General features: G+C 44.4%; 1 protein-coding gene across 1 annotated transcript in view; it reads right to left on the bottom strand.

Moving 5' to 3' along the window:
- The window catches only part of LAMB4 (laminin subunit beta 4), a 102,492-nt gene that overhangs the window by 25,132 nt on the left and 63,032 nt on the right, over positions 1–14,328 (bottom strand). Inside the window, 7 exon segments of the mRNA XM_021682940.2 lie at positions 1,175–1,550; positions 4,323–4,419; positions 9,328–9,548; positions 10,151–10,375; positions 11,838–11,995; positions 12,433–12,664; positions 13,881–14,024. Of these exon segments, the coding sequence (XP_021538615.2) occupies positions 1,175–1,550; positions 4,323–4,419; positions 9,328–9,548; positions 10,151–10,375; positions 11,838–11,995; positions 12,433–12,664; positions 13,881–14,024 (1,453 nt within the window).

Below are 14,328 nucleotides of genomic sequence, written 5' to 3'. Positions count from 1 at the left end.
CTGGAGGCCTGACATCTCTGGAAAAATGGGAAGACCTGGGGACACAGGGCCCAAATCCTGCAGGACAATAGTCTTTACAAGGTGGTGGATGTGCCTGCTTTCAGTCGCCAGCCTGTCCTGGCCACGTGACCCCCCTGGGCCCTGTAGGGGCATGGCCCTTCCTCTGAACTACGGCGGTGGACTCCATCTCCTTCCTTGTGTAACTTTGAAGCTATTACCATGTACCTCTGCGACTTTTGCCTGATGAAAATGAATGGCTTTATATTGACACTGGTGTTTTGTATAACACAAAACTCTACAGCTTCAATTATTCCTTAATCCAGGACCTTTGACTGGGGGCGGGGCAGGGGATATTCTGCTACATAATCACGATCTCTTTGGTTTCTCAGTAGACTACGTGCTCATAGAAGGGCGGAAAACTGTATCCCATGCATCCTGGTTTTTGCCCAGAGCAGTTGGCAAACTTTTTCTGCAAAGGGTCAGATAGTAAATATTTCAGGCCTTGGGGGCCATAGTCCTGTCACAATTACCCCACTCTGCCCTTGTCCCGAGAAGGCAGCCACAGAGGACAGGTACATAAATGGGCGGGGCTGTACCAGTGAAACCTGATTTACAAAACTAGGTGGCGTGTGGGATTTTGCCTGTGGTCTGATGAGCCCTGGCCCAGACCAACCAACATAATGTCCAGAAATGTTTGATGAATGTTATATAAATATATATAACATATAATAAAAATGACAGTGCATTTTGAGGAACTTCTCACGCTTGCTATATGACTTCACATTAATGTACAGGCTTTTCCAAACAACTGAAGAATTTGGGAAGATTTAGCAAATCTCCCTGAGTGCCTGGTTGGAAAAAAAAAAAATGTATGATAAACGAGCCTTTTTCTAATTTTGTATCTTTCAGCTCTGCTGGGTTTGGGCTTTCCAAAATCAGGCTCTTAATGATTGCCTTTTTGTTCTAATCGATGGCATCTGGAAAGATCCCATGTAATCCTAAGTAGGTAAAAAAGAGACAGACAGTCATGATCCCCAGCCTGGACGCTGACTGAAAAATTATTTCCCTAACGTCCACATAGGTACATTTCGAAATTGAAGGCTGCTTTATAAAGCTCCACAGGAGTCAAGGCAGATCAGGAACTTGCAATCTATTGCTGGAGCACAAATCTTACCAAACAGAGTCCTGATAATCCTTGACGGTTAAGAATTCCCCCGATGAGAAAACAGGATGTTTCAGAATCCTTTCTATTTCAGACATGTTCTCTCTGAGGCCTTTGAAGTTGGCCTCGCAGACCAGCACGGGCCCTCTTTTATCTTGCGTGTCAGCAGCCAGCTTCATTAACCCTTGCACGGCTTTGGAGAGGGCAGACACCGTGTGGTCCCAGCGATCAAAGCAGCCGTGACACCGCAGACAGGCAGGGAATTCCTGGCCGTGACCCCGGGCGCAGCAATCGCATCTCGGGCCGCTCACCCCCTCCCAGCAGCGGCACATGCCCGTGTCCTGGTCACAGGGGGGCTTCTGGGCACCTTCCCTGTTGCAGTCACATGCTAAAGCGGAAGACAGAGGGAGCCGAGAATGTCAGTCACTTGGCCTTTTGCTTCTGGCTCGCTCAAGAATCAAGCCCATTCCTCTCCCCTGAGACTCCCCGACGCCCGTTTTTAAGGTGAACGTTTAAAAACCGGTATAATTACAGAGACCTGGGCAATGGCCATTACATACAGCACTCTTCTTTGCGTTCCACAAACAAATCAGTTCATGGTTTCCAGAAGGAAAATACTAGGTGTCGTCTTTACTGTGTGAGTGTTCACGTGTGGGCTCCTTTGCCTATACGAGTGAGTAACCTGGACCTAGTGGCGGACGACACACTAGTGTCTGGGGCCACTGCCCCCGTGGGTGACTCAGGCATGCCGGCGACCCTCTAAGAATTCTCGTGACCACACTCTGTCTCAACAAAACCCAGCCTGGGGGCTGCTGACCCATGCTGTTTTCCATTATATAAGGAGAATCAGTCCATCCTCAAAAAAGGGGGGGGGGAATCACTCCATCATATTTACCCAAAGGAGTTGAAAACTTACGTCTCTACGCAAAAACCTGCAACGGATCTTTATAGCAGCTGTATTTATGATTGCCCAAACCTGGAAACAACCAAGAAGTCCCGCAGTAGGTGAACAGATAAACTGTGGCACAAGGGATATTTTTCAGGGCTAAGAAGAAATGAGCTATCAAGCCATGAAAAGACATGGAGGGACCTTACATGCATATCACCTAGTGAACTAAATCAAACTGAAAACGCTATGTACTGTAGGATTCCAACTACCAGACATTCTGGAAAAGGCAAAACTATGGAGACAGTAAAAAGATGAGTGGTTAGCATGGGCTGTGGGGAGAGGGGTGGCCAGAGAGGAAGAGGTGGAGCACAGAGGATTTTTAGGGCAGTGAAAATATTCTGTATGATACCGTCATGGTGGATACGTGTCCTTATACATTTGTCCAAACCCACAGAATGGAAAATACCAAGAGTGAACCATAATGTGAACTGCGGACTTTGGTGGTTATGGTGTGTCAGTGTGGATTTCTCAGTTGTAAAAAACGTGCCACTTTCTTGGAGGTGTGGATAGTGGGGCTGGCCACGCATGTGTGGGCTGTGGGGATATATAGGAAATCTCTGTACCTTCCTCTCAGTTTTGCTGTGAACCTAAAACTGCTGTAAAAAATCAAGTCCTTTTAAAAAGGGAGACAATTAAATTAATTTTGTCTTAGTTAAAAAAACAAACGAACAGATGCTACATGTAATTCAGTTGAGTAGGTTTTTGATTAAGGCTGAGGATGGAGGACGGACAGAGTTATGGAAGTTACAGCAATTTCCAGAAGGTCAGGGAATCATTAGCCTACGTCACTGGACTAACTGCAAGGAAAGAGTGATTTAAAAATGCATTTTACAGCTTGAGTAAAAATGCTGATTACAAATAAAAACTGATTAACACGCTAGGCTCCTCAGCTAGATACCATCTGTCCAGCACATTGGCTTTGGCACAGAGGCCTCAGCAGGAACCCCTCAAGGGCAGCACTATGTCAAGTCACCAGCTTATTAATTGCTCTTTTCCAGGAGCGTTAGAGGGGGTCTGTGGCCTGAGTTGATCATTTGCAAAGTTTTCTCTATCAAAGATGAAAGCATTTCAGAAAATGAGATTATTGCAATATGAGAAGGGCACAGAGGAAAGAGGCTCAGACAGATTTTCCAGGAGCCAAAATTGCTCCGTTTTTTTTTTTTTTTTTAGCTTACCAAAAGATAACCCTGGTTTTTAATGTAGCAATTCCACTTAGAAAACTAAGTGGGACCAGGGAAACCATTGAGGATATGGATTTGAGTGGGGCAAGGAAATGAAGGCCATTTATTTTAGCCACAAAAGCACATTTAGAATAGAGAGGAGAAGAGTTACCATGTGTGGCTACGTAGAGGTGACCATAATAAGCCCACCACATCTGATATTTTTTGGATTGACTTCTTTTGGCAGCGGACTATAGGGATTCAAAAATCCCTCCTCCTAGAACTAACCCAGATTCTCAATCTGTGCTGTCCAATATGGACATGGTAAGTAGCCACTTAACCATCCAGGGCTACTGAAATTTAAATGAATTGAACATACATTCTTTTCCTCATCTGCCCTGGCCACCTTACAAGTGCTCATCAGCTCCCAGGCCAGTGACCCCTGCATCCCAGTGGTGCCGATCAGACAATTTCCATCTCTGCAGAAAGTTCTGTTGGACAGTGCTGCTCTAAATCCAGCAATCAGTGCCAAGACATGGGGCGAAAGGCACTAGACCACGAACTCCATGAGATTAGGGGCCTTGCCTTATTTGCTCATGACCTAGCTTACCCAGTAGGCACACTATGAATATCTTAAAATAAATGAATCAGTGAGTATCTGAAAGATCCAGAGTTATGAGCTCCAAGGTGAGGAAACATCCCCTCTGCTGGCTTCCTGTGAACCATCTCCCAGCCTGTACCTCCTTCTAGAAGCTGTTTTTGTCAACATGCTTCCAAATAGCAGAAAACTGGCTACAGGTCATGACCTCAGATGTTTGTTCCATTTTAGGGACTTTGAGGAATTGCAATCCAGGCTTCAACACATCTAATATAGCCTAAAGTTTGACACAAATCTTTTTATAAGGCTATAAAAAATATTGTTTTCAAAACTAAGATTACACATTGTGAATTTTCTATCAAATAGAGGAATTTAAAATTCAGCTGGCTCATAGCATGCTCATGGTCGGAGCAGGCGGACGGTCCTCAGGTTTTTAGAATTAGCAATACTTACGAATGCATCGCCCCAGTGGATCACCGTAATAATTTTCCTTGCACCCTCTGCAGTGTTTCCCATCATAGCCGAATTTACACAGACACTGGCCTGTAAGCTGTAAGAACAGTCACGGGTGACGAATTGACAAGATTTATGATCTAAAACAAACAATGCATCTTAATACAAAACAGTCTTCCCTCCAGTGGTTTCGAACATACAGCTGTGCAAAGGCAGAGGAAGGATGATTCCCACGGCCAGCAAACACCCTCGGCAAGACCAAGGCTCAGGAGCTAATGTGTTTTGGCTTAGGGCCCCTGAATATACCACCTGCTTCCTGCTGTTCGAGGACAGGTGGCCCCAAACTGGGAAATATACACAGATGTAAATGAAAACAAAACACATCATGGGAAATGGGCCACATTCTTTTCCTCTACAGTTATTGGATTTAATGCATGACACAGCCAAAGACCTGAACGAATAGTCATCAACTGATTTGGAAAATAATGTTTCCATTATGGAACATACAATGGAGTTTCTCCCAATTTTACTCAAGAAAACAACATTTTTTTTTTTTTTTTTGCAGTTGAAGCTTAATCATTTAATGACAGTTATTTAACTGTGTTTTGGGGGAGAGGGCTGATCTTTTGTGCATCCTCCCAACTGGATCCTTGACCAACTTTTCTGAAACCTGGGGAGGTTAGAAAATTCACAGGAGAAAAATACAGAAGCAAATCATTATTGTCATGGTCCTAGGTTATACATGACCAAATCTGCTTAAACAGCAGCTCCGTAAGTAGCTTGATTTATAAAATGACTGGATCTATGCAGCTTCTGCCCATCTTTGGCGTTCGCATTAGCTTCTGCTCCCACATAAGGAGTTGTGGGGAGCGGGCTGTCCCTGAGGCCTGGCACACTGCTGGATGTCCTTAACTGTTGGACAATCTTTTCTTCCATGGGTGCAGAGTCTGCTCCTTTGTAACTTGTTCCTGTTGTTCTGAGCCCTGTTGCACAAAATAGGCAGCCTGCTCCTTCCCTCGGACAGTTCCTCTCCCAACTAGAGATGATCATTCTCAATTTGCGTTTGCTTCTTTTCTTTGGGCTGATCACCTCTAATTCCTTCAAGCCTTCATCACAGAATAGCGATGGTTCTGCCCACTCTCCTGATTGTCTTCCTTCAGACACATACTAGTTTGTCAATATAATGTTTAAAAGGTGGTACTCAGAAATAACAACAATGCTCCTACAGCTGTCTGACCAGTACAGAGGACCATGGGACGGTGACTGGCCTGAACCCGAGCATGGCATTCCCACTAGTCCAGCCTGAACGGACACTGGGTCTTTGGCAGCCTGGCAACCACTGCTGGCTCCCTGGAAACACACAGCGAAAATCCGCAGATGTTTTTCACATGAGCCGGTGCAGGTTATTACTCCTACCCTGTATTGATGCAATGGATTTTAAAAACCCAATTGCAAAACTTTCACTTTTATCCTGGTGACATTTCACATTCTTCTTTCCAGCCAACAGGACAGGCTGTTGGGATATCTTGTCTCTTGTTCTGTCTATATCCCAGGAATTTACAACTTTGCCGTATGTGCAAATTTGATATTTGGGAAGCATGTTTCTCCACCTCCATCTCAACTGTTGATGAAAATATTGGATGGCACATTTGGACCTCTCTGTAATAATGCACCAGGGATGGCCAACTGGCTGACACAGAGACACTTACCAGTGGTGGTTTAAACAGCTGGGAATCTAAATATCCACCTGTCTCTTCTATACTCCAATGAAAGTGTTACCTGATTTTTTTTTTTAAAGATTTTATTTATTTATTTGACAGGGAGAGACAGCCAGAGAGAGAACACAAACAGGGTAAGTGGGAGAGAGAAGCAGGCTTCCCACCGAGCAGGGAGCCCGATGCGGGGCTCGATCCCAGGACCCTGGGATCATGACCTGAGCCGAAGGCAGACGCTTAATGACTGAGCCACCCACGTGCCCCGAAAGTGTTACCTGATTTTAAAGATCAGTCTTCCCCAAGGAATCCCCAGTGGACCAGACCACCCCAAATACCCTTGTCATCAGGGGGCTCTCCGGTTAAACCAATGCCATCTGACTGTTAGCTTCATAGGCTTCCCTTTGCCTCCATGACTGGACTGTGGTCTTTGTTGAGTCCTGCTACAAATATGCTTTGTAAAAGGTCTACTGGGCACCTGGGTGACTCAGTTGGCTAAACAGCCAACTCTTGATCTCAGCTCAGGTCTTAATCTCAGGGTCGTGAATTCAAGCCCTGTGTTTGGCTCCATACTGGGTGTGGAGCCTACTTAAAAAAAAAAAAAAAGAAGAAGAAGAAGAAGAAGCTAACAGGTCTAAGAAGCATGCCAGACAGTGATGTCATGAACCTTGGGAGTTCTCTTGAATTAGGAAGCCAAGCAGTCATGTGGAGATCTACCATTTGTTCCATGGTCAGTGGCAGCAGGTACGAGGAGTGGATGGGGGGATATAAGACAGGTATGGTCATCTAGTGCTCAGATACCATTCTCCAGTAAAAGGAACCAGTGCTCCGTAAAGAAATGGCTGATTCAGGGCGCCTGGGTGGCTCAGTTGGTTAAGTGTCTGACTCTTGATTTTGGCTCAGGTCATGATCTCAGCGTCATGGGATCAAGCTCTGCATCAGGTTACGTGCTGGGCGCGGAGTCTGCTTAAGATTCTCTTTCTTCCTTTCCCTCTGCCCCTCCTCCCACTTCTCTCTCACAAAAAAAAAAAAAAAAAAGAAAAGAAAAAAAAAGAAAAGTAAGAAAGAAAAAGAAAATGGCTTTTCCTAGGATAGGGGCAGGAAATACACCAGATGAGCTTAGAGTATCTTGTCATGCAGAAAGTGCTTAAAAAAACCCCAAAACCCAACAATAATGAGGTATTGAAACCCACTGAAATCGCTCCCAATGACCAAAGCTGGACTAACTTGAACAGCAAAATAAAGTAGTATCAGATTGTAACTTAAAGTATAATATAAATACCCATGACTCCGTATAGGTATTTAAAAATGCTTAATAAATGAAGACATGGGGGACAACAGATAAATCTCCAGTGCGGAAGAATTCCAAATAATTTATGGGGCTACTCTGCCCTCAAGGAAGAAGTGTGAAACTCCCCACTCCTCAAGTATAGATTGTGCATAGTGACTTTCTTCCAAGGAGCACGGTATGGAAAGGAGGAAAAAAAGTAACTTTACAAAACAGAACCATGACAAACACTACCTCAGGCAGGTGATTGGGATTAGTGTCAACAGTGATAAGTCATGTAAATAGTGTGTAGCCTTGATGTGATGAGAACAGCACTTTCCCTCTGTGGGCTTCTTCCTCAAACCCATAGTCCAAGTCCAATCAGGAGAAAACGTCAGACAAATTTGAATCAGGGGACATTTTCCAAAATCCTCCTCAGAATTGTTAAAGTCATCAAAAATAAGAGAAGTCTGAGAAACGTTACAACGAAGAAGAACCTAAAGAGACAAGATCACTAAATGTAAGGTGGCGTCTTGGATGGGGTCTTGTAACGGAAGAAGGACAATAGGTAAACAACTAAGGAAATCTGAAAAAATTATGGACATTAGTTAATGATAATGTATCAATATTTGTTCATTAAATGTGACAAATCTACCATATTAATGTAAGATGTTGAAAGCAGAGGAAGCTGGGTGTGGGGTCCATCTTCTCTGTACTATCTTCACAACTTTTCTGGAAATCTATTCCAAAATAAAAAATTTATTAAGGGAAAAAAGGGTGTAGTGAGTGTGTGTGTGTGTGTGTGTGTGTGTGTGTGTGTGTGTGTTGGAGCAGGAGGGTTGGAGAGAAAAAAAGAAAAAAAGGAGAAAGGAAAACACATTCAGTATATGAGAACTACCTTCAAAAGTTGACTTGCATAAGATTTGACCTTTGAATCAGTTGAATAGTGGAGCTGAAATTGGAGGTGAGCCATGCTTATTATTAGTAGTAGTTGGGAAAAGCCCAGCTTCTTAAATTAGCATTTTGATTCCAATTAAACCCTGGTCCCTGTAGTATGGACTGACTCTAAAATTTCTTGTCATTGTTTTACCCTTCCCTCCAATCTCTATTAACGTGGAAAGTGTTTCAAAGAATATATTTATTAAGCCAAATACCCTGATCATGACATGAATAGATTTTTTTCCATATAGATGTTATTATATTCATTTCAAAAATTCCATGCTCGTCATTTTATTGACTAAAAATCGCATGTGCAGTGAGGTAGCATTAACTGTATATTACACAATGCAGATTTGCTCCTAGTACACTACACTGCATCCTTTAGAAACCACTGATGCTGGTCTGGCAAGTAAAGGGACATCTTATTTTGCCCATACATAAAGCGATTGGTGAGCTGTAGAGAATGACAGCTCAATTTCTGAAAATGGAACTGTGGGGGCGCCTGGGTGGCTCAGTTGGTTAAGCGACTGCCTTCGGCTCAGGTCATGATCCTGGAGTCCCGGGATCGAGTCCCGCATCGGGCTCCCTGCTCGGCAGGGAGTCTGCTTCTCCCTCTGACCCTCCTCCCTCTCATGCTCTGTCTCTCATTCTCTCTGTCTCAAATAAATAAATAAAATCTTTAAAAAAAAATGGAACTGTGGGTTCTGCATGCACCCATTGATTTTCATTTTGGTTAATCATCAATTCTGATTAATGATCAATTTCTTGGAGCTTGCCTGTGATCATACATATAGGGTAGGGAAAGAGAAGTTGTCTCTGTTTCGCTATGCATGAATTCTGACTTCCCCAGTCACAGAGAAGCTTGGAGAAAGCCAAAGGAGGCCAAACTTGACCTTGAGACCCTCGTTTTCTTTTTTAGTGCTTTTCATTCCTTATAAATGCAGACTCCATCCCTGTATAAGGCCAATCCTGTCCAAAAACACTAATTAACAACAGTACATAAAGAAGACATTATTTACAAATTTGGAAACCGCGTCTCCCCCTCCCTTCCCACTCTAGTGCCCTAGGTAAGCTCAGAGCATCTTGCCTGGTCACAGTGGCTGCCGTGAGAGGTCCGGGGCTCACAGTCACATGGCTGGCATCCTCTGCCGGGGACCAGGTTCCAGTATCCGTCTGCACAACGGTCACAGGCCTGGCCCGTGACATTGGGCAGACAAGGGCATGTGCCAGTGTCAGGGTCACAGAGGCAAGCTCCCCGACCAGGGGGACACTCAGCAGGATTCACCCCGGAAGGATGGCAGGAGCACCCTGGGATAACAGAGCCATTGCTGCAGGTAAATTCAGGGACAACCCTGGCATTCCACAAACCACACAAACATTGTATGAATCGCTTCTCCAAAGGGCTCAAGGAAGAGACACCTTATGATATTTCAGATTCATCGAAGAATCTAAGTAGGTTGAACACATTCAACTCTTTCTGATCGCCTCACATAGCGATTTCATGTGGTTCTGCCGACTATGTTCCGAGAGCTCACAATGAGAGTGACTGAAAGCCTCACGTTTTCCACCTGCCACTCACAGTCTGAAAACAGTTTACTACGTTGACTTGAGTCAACTGAAATAGTTAAATATCTCCTAAAAATGAGCAGTTTACTCCTCCTCCTTTTTTTTTTTTTTAGATCATAGACTCAGCCCCTTGCCCTCTCCTGCATCAGTGGTTCCCCAACTGATACATTAAAGACACTGGATGAACTGGTCCCAAATTCCTGGAGATTGCACTCAGTGGGTCGGAGGTATAGTCTAGGAATCGGCCTGTTAATATCCCAGCCCTATCCGCAGGCAATCCGGGCACATGCACGCAGGGCCTCTCTCTGCCGCCACGTTCCCCGCCAGGGGCCAGGCAGACTTACTCCTGCAGGTCTGATTGACAGCCGATCCAAAGTAACCCGGTTTGCAGAACTGGCAGTGGGGCCCCTGCGTGTTGTGCAAACACTTCAGGCACTCCCCTGTCAGCCGGCTGCAGGACTCGGGGTCCGTCACATCCGTGTTCTTGTTGCAGGCACATGGCTGGCAAGACGCTCCCGAAATTCTGGGATTTCCGTAGAAACCCGCGGAGCATTCTCCACACTGCTTACCTGAATGGAGGGGAGAGGACACGGGAAAGAGATGAGAAGTGTGTGTGTGTGTGTCTGTCTGTCTCTGTGTCTGTGTGTGGTGGGGGGATGGGTGTTGGGGGAGCAGGGAATGGAGACGGATACAGAGAATAATTAGGATCTTCAAGGGATAATGAGATGTCACACACTGGGGATGAAGAAGGAAAAAATGTTCTGAATTAAAACATTCATTTTAATTTATTATCCAGTCAGAGAATACAACGATTATTCAGAACTAAAAAGCCCTTGGTGAGGAATGCATTCTAGTCCTTAAAAAAAAACTACAGAGTGGTAGGCACAGGATTCTGGAACTTTCTATAACTGGGGTCACCCAAGTGTGCCTCAGGACCCAAAGCCGATCTCAGCCCCAGTTCTCTCTGGGGTACCCCCACCCTCACCTGGTTCTGGAGGTGAACCAGCAGCACCCTGAGATGGGGGTCTAGCAGTGAAGATGGTGATAGTGGTTTTCTTGATGTGTGCAGCCTGGAGAGTGTTTTTATCAAGCACAGTGTGGAGAAACCATCCCTTCACGCCTCCACCTGCTACCCTCCCAACCACCAGGGAACGGTGGTCAGCTAGGTACTCAAACTGTGGGTCTACCCCCCACATTTTGGTTCATCCCATTTAGGAATGCTCTCGTCAGCCAATCATGGTCTCAGTTATTAAACACTGACCAACCAAGCCAGAGTGGACATGGACAAGAAACTACATGGGAAGACATCAGAATGAAGTAGAGACATAGGCAGCAAAAAAGAAAAAATTAGCCATGTCATTTATTATCATGATGGTAACTATCATTGAAGAAAATAGCAGCACCATATTTTCAAAATATGATTAAATCAAGGTGAATTCATGTTGTTTCCTGTTTGCCTTATATGTTTACACTCATGCTTAAACTCTTCAAAATAACATTTTTGGTAGAGCGACAGACACAAATATTGAATTGACTTCTATGGTGTCTGTATGAGGCCCAAATCAGTGCTTCAAGACATCTGAAAAAATAAGTTGTATTTATTAAATATCAGTCAAATTGACTGGCTGGGATTATATAAAGCATTTGATTAAAATTTTTTACTTTAAATTGCTTATGTTATATGTTACATAAGACATACATATTACTTAATCACCTATGTATCTTACTTAACATGTGATGGTTTTATTTTAAATAAATTATTTTGATTTGAACTCATTTTCAGTTAGTTTTCCAGAACTATTTAAAAACAGTAATAGCTCTGAGGAATGAGCTCTTCATTGTCATTGGTTTCTGAATCATTCAAATCCTTTGTTCAGTAAAGCAGCAAGGTACCAGATTGTGTCTTCTTACCATTAACTTCTATTCAGGACCACTCAATTGTTCAGAGCAGATAAATTACGAACATGGGATCATTTTTTAGATAGCACTATGGGATAGGAGCAAAAAGGCATCATGAACTAGACGGCGTACCTGCATAACCTTGAAGACAATTGCAGATCACATCTGAGCTCCAAGGATGCTGATAACAGGAATGGGCAAAATACTGGCTACTTGAGGGAACGTCTGGACATCGGCAAGGGCGGCAGGACCGTCCTGAAGGAGGATTCCCATAGTAACCATTGATGCATCTGGCAAGACAATTTCTTTTTACCAAACGTTCCCAGGAAAAGCTCACATTAGCCAATGTGGATTTGCTATGCTTGAGGACACTGCAACTCTCAAAACTCCGTATTTTAGAAGATGCTCACTTACTCTGTGAAGTAATTTTTTGCTTTACATTGAAAGTCCCAAGGTGTATAGTCATTACACTCAATATAGTAGCATTGAATTTACATGTCATATTTCAGGGACATAAAAAGCAAGGTGCCAGGCCAATTAATCAGACATGGTCTGGCTCATCACAAGATCTTGAAGGACACCAGGAATGACGCTCTATCTTCCCCCCACCTCCCATAGCAATCATTCTACACTGAAATACCATTGAGTTTCTACTCAGTGGTCCTTCAGAGAGTGTTGTGACATCGGAACAAAAGAAACAAAATTAAACTACATGTGGATTCTGTACCTTTCACAGTGTCTTCCAGTTGTAAAACCCCCGCAATTGAAACACGAGCCTGTCTCTGGATCACAAAGTTCGGTGAACCCATTACAAAGGCAAGGGCGGCAGCTGGGGAATCCAAAGTAGCCTTGCAGGCACCGATCACAACGGCGGCCGGCCACCTCCCCCTGGCAGGAGCACTGTCCCGTTATTTGGTCACATACGGGGCTCTTTGAGCCTTGAGGGTGACAGTGACACTCTAGACAAAGAAAGAGGACATGCTGAGTGGGGGGCAAGTGGTGTGCTGGGGGAATGAGTGACGGTCCTGATTTTGTAGCAGCTGAACTTACTGTTGCATCCCGATCAGGTACATAAAGTGAGTCTGAGAAGCTGGCATGCACTGAGTACCGGGTCAATGTTTGTCACACAATTCCCTCATTCACCCAATAAACAATACGCTGTGAGCCATCGGGGCTTATAAGCGTTGTTTATACACAGGACCTGAACAAGTAGCATGTTCTTAGTGACTCGAACTTCTAATTATCAAGTCAAACTTCAAGATTCTAAAAAAATATAAAAACCCCTCTCAGGGTGGTTGGATTTTTCTTTTTCCTCAGTGAGATCATAGAGGCTCAATCCTTCTCTAGAGAATTGTTGAATCCTTGGAGCCAATCTGCCCTACACAAAGGTGGGAGGCGGAAGATAGGCTTGCTCCTTTGTGTATACCCCTTTGTGAATCTCAAGCACTTCATTCTTTTTTTTTTTTTTAAGAAAGGGACACAAAAATGTTCATGGACCTAAGCGTTATGTGCTGGGTTGACAATAACCAGGAAGGTATGCCATCTCTCTGAATCATGACTAAAAAGATATGTTGCTCCTTTACCTGAAAGAATTAACCTATCTGGAGATAACCACCAAAGACAGGTTTCTGTGGGGAACAGTATTTTCACTAATGGCTTACAGCGTGAACAGAGAACTATATCCCCTGAACATGGGAGTCATGGACTGGATTGCCAACACGTACGGACAAAGACCCATCTAAGCCCATATTAATGTGCCGCTTACAAAATCAGTTCCATGGCTGTTTGCGACCCCAGCATCAGAGAGGCTCATATCCAGGTGGCAGAGCTGTCCCCTTCTTTGACTTCTCAAAGTCAAATTTGTGTGTCCTCCTTGCACCTGGGCCACGCTAATCTCTGTATCATTCCAATGTTAGGATATGTGCCGTTGAAGCGAGCACCATCACTCATGATTACTAATGGAGCTCTGTATCCATTTGGTGCCCTCTGAGCGGATGAATGAAATACGATGGAAAAATTTTCCCATACATTTTATCTACATAGACAGACAGCCTGAGTCATGTCGTCAAATTCCCAGTCCCCTCCTCTTTGAAAGACCCACACTGATTCTCCTGCCTTTGAGATGCCAAGGTTGTGACCATGCAGGACTTCCCCCATCTGTTTTCTGCTACGTACAGTGACAGCCATGATGTCCCAAACCGTAGCTTCCTGGTGAGCACCTGTCACAGCAGCGCCCGGCCACTTGAGGCTTGCACGGGCACTGGCCCCCAAGTCGGCTACAGGTGGGCTCCCCCGAGCCCTGAGGGTGACACTTGCAGGCTGTGGGGAGCCAGAGAGGGCAGTTAGAGGTGAAGTAAGCGACCCAGAAGCACCCGGTCCTGTTGGGAGCTTTAGTTCACTTCTCTTTTGCTTGGTACTTCTCTCATCCTCGAATCCTTCATCTGTGAAATGGGAAAAATATAGGATCTACCCCAGGGGATTATAAGGATTAAAGACAAGAACGCCCATGAAGTACTTAGAACTGTGTGGCAGGTAGTAAGTGCTCAATAAACATGACTTAATACACATAGCTTAGCAATAAATGTTACTGAACAAGTTAATGAAAGGCTTAAAAGAAATTGTA

This window comes from Neomonachus schauinslandi, chromosome 12 (assembly GCF_002201575.2).
Source record: "Neomonachus schauinslandi chromosome 12, ASM220157v2, whole genome shotgun sequence".
In the NCBI taxonomy this organism is placed as follows: Eukaryota; Metazoa; Chordata; class Mammalia; order Carnivora; family Phocidae; genus Neomonachus; species Neomonachus schauinslandi.
Note: the sequence above shows the minus strand (reverse complement) of the source record. Positions and strands in the feature narration are given on the sequence as shown.